Source organism: Trachymyrmex cornetzi, unplaced genomic scaffold, assembly GCF_001594075.2.
Source record: "Trachymyrmex cornetzi isolate Tcor2-1 unplaced genomic scaffold, Tcor1.1 scaffold16, whole genome shotgun sequence".
In the NCBI taxonomy this organism is placed as follows: Eukaryota; Metazoa; Arthropoda; class Insecta; order Hymenoptera; family Formicidae; genus Trachymyrmex; species Trachymyrmex cornetzi.
Genome location: NW_017296201.1, coordinates 28,471 through 31,181, shown reverse-complemented (window position 1 = coordinate 31,181; position 2,711 = coordinate 28,471). Strand labels below are relative to the sequence as shown.

Sequence of the window (2,711 nt, the reverse complement as noted above, 5' to 3'; positions counted from 1 at the left end):
TTAAAATAAAAATTAAATTGTTTCCGTGTATCTTAGGCAATACAAATTAAATCTTCATTTTCTATTGCCTCCAATATATTTAGTAACGAAAAAAAAATTTATAATTGCTGTTTATTTTTTTAAAGAATTATTAATGCTTATTTAAATATATTGATATAATGTTATAACTTAAATTTAATTTTGATATTTTCAAGAATTAGGATTTCCTTTATTTAATAAATATAAATACATATTATATAAATGTGCGTCATTTACGATTCGCTGTCACTATCATCTTCCGTATTAATCTTTGTTTCTTCGGAAGGCATCTCTAATTTTTGTTTAAATTGCTGAATATATTTAAGTAACCGTTTATCATAATTCATTACCTGCCAGACATTAAATTACAGTTAACACATGTGTGTTATTACAGAATGCATTTAAATTATAATTTTGTATCAGAAATTTGATCAGAGAAATATATGAAAGACTTGATACAGAAATATGAAGGATAAATGACATACCAATTTCGTAACATTCTTGATGGCTTTTTGCAGATTTTGTTTCGATAGATCATCATCCTCAAGTTGAATGCATAAATCTGTCAAAGATCTAATAAAAATTTCTTGATCTATTTTACTTTCTGGATTTAAAATCTCAGCTAATATAGCAAAGGCAAGGTTATTATGTGTATAAAACGTTTGCCCACTACTCTTCTGGCAGCCTCGTCTTGTTAAACCCAGTATAAACCTAGATACGTGATATGCGTTAATTTCTCGTAGAGGGCTAATGTCCGGTGCGTTACAAAGAACCTGCAGAGTTGGAAAGTATGCGTTTTCGAGCATTTCTTGCGCATCAGATACACGCCCTACAAAACAGTCAAAAAAAGCGCTCAAGCATTGACGAAGATAAATGTCATCGACGTTGACTGGATTATAGCACATGATTATCAGGCGCGATACTAGATTACTGCTATTGATTCGTTGATTGAGCAATAATTTGCAGAGTCCTTCTGCCGCAGTAGTGCGTAAATCTTGATTCTATAAATTTTCAAATATAATTACTGCGTAAATATCTTATTCAATTTTAGCAAAATTCAAAGATATTGTTACTTACCGCGTTGGTTAACAATCCTGTTAAGATTTTAATGAAATTGCAAGGACCTTCCTCTATTTCAGTCCGCTTACTTATAGAAATATCTTCATGTGTACTATCCTCATGTGTATACAGTGAGCGAGTCTTTTCAGATCTATTGTGTACAGAATTGTTTTCTGGAGTTTGCATTATATCAAAATATTCCAAACCATACACCAGTAAGAGATCGAATATTGCCCTCAAAGAGACTACCCATATTTCTTGGTTTTCTTGCTCAAGAGAAAATTGGTAAAAAAATATCATTATGTGTTTCTTAGCTAATTCTTTGTCCAAGATACAATAAACACATAACGTCTTTAGCGCTAATATATGTACACTATCATGAGGATGCTAAAATACAATAAATTAGATTAAGTGACAATAAAATACAATATAAATTTTTACACATATATACGCTCACGCACACGTAAAATTTATGCGTACTTACGTCAAGACTGTTTAAAACAAAACACATCAAACTTCTGAGTGTAGGTGTTAATACACGAATAGATTGTATTGCAACATATAAAATATCAAGGCATTTGATCATAGTTACAGTATCATTTTTCTCCTCCCGCATATTATCCTCAGTTATTATAGTTTCGGGTGTATTACATAAACGATTTATTTCCTCTTTCAAAGTGTTAATCTTTTCTTTAAGGCTATCAGCTTGTAGAAAATTCTGTTCCTTAATTGCTTGATACAATTCCTCTTCGAGTTCTATTACGTCAACTGTTAATTTAGCTCTCTACAATCAAATTGTTAGGAAAATAAAAACATTTATAAATACAGAAAGATCCTGTATGATCAAATTTTTTTTCATTATTTACAGATGTATTATTTTTTAACAATCTAGATTTTAATACTCACTCTCATGTTGTCCTCATGTTGTTGCTCTGCAGTAATTTGCTGAGTGACTGTATTTTCTTTCAAAGGTAGCCTAATCTCGCTAATAACATTAGCAACAGCATTCAGCATATTGCTGGCATCTGGTACCACTTTTGCTAAATGACTCACTAGACACTCAATTATTTTAGTGGAGCAATGATCGCTCATTAAAGTGTCTATTATCGCTTCGTTTAGATTCTTCCTTCCTACCTCGTCTGAGAGATCATACATTGTAGATATTTCAAAAAGTTGTAACAGAATAAACTTATGACTCTCTGTTTCCCATGTCTCGTGTGATTGAGAAGATATGAGAGCAAGAAAATCGCGTATGTATTTGCAGAACTCTGATAACTCTGGAATCATTAATTCTAACTCTTCTGTAGAGGAAAGATGATGGAGATGCTGTATTACACACTTCCAATATAAAACATTTTCATTTGTTAAGCTCGTCAAAGGAATCAATCTTGTATTCTTATCTATTGGCACTTGCGTCAATAAAGTGTTTAAATCAGCATTTCTGTATAAAAACAATATTTACTAAGAATATATATATATATATATATATCATGGTTGGTAAAGACTAATGTTTTTTTTTATGAATAAAACATATTGTATTTCTTCTTAAATATATTTTTAATGCTTTAAATATGCTTTAAACAGTACTATAAAAAAATATGTTTAAAACATATTAAAAACATCAATTAAGCATG

At 30.2% G+C, this 2,711-nt stretch overlaps 1 protein-coding gene across 1 annotated transcript in view; it reads right to left on the bottom strand.

Annotated features, from left to right (window-relative positions):
• Positions 1–248: 248 nt before the first annotated feature.
• Cap-G (Chromosome associated protein G) overlaps positions 249–2,711 on the bottom strand; it is a 4,629-nt gene continuing 2,166 nt past the window's right edge. The window contains exons 3-7 of the mRNA XM_018503974.1: positions 1,984–2,518; positions 1,562–1,861; positions 1,096–1,464; positions 504–1,019; positions 249–368 (exon numbers count right to left, since the gene is read on the bottom strand). Coding sequence (XP_018359476.1) covers positions 252–368; positions 504–1,019; positions 1,096–1,464; positions 1,562–1,861; positions 1,984–2,518 — 1,837 coding nt within the window. The 3' untranslated portion in view covers positions 249–251. The remainder of the gene's footprint in view (positions 369–503; positions 1,020–1,095; positions 1,465–1,561; positions 1,862–1,983; positions 2,519–2,711) is intronic.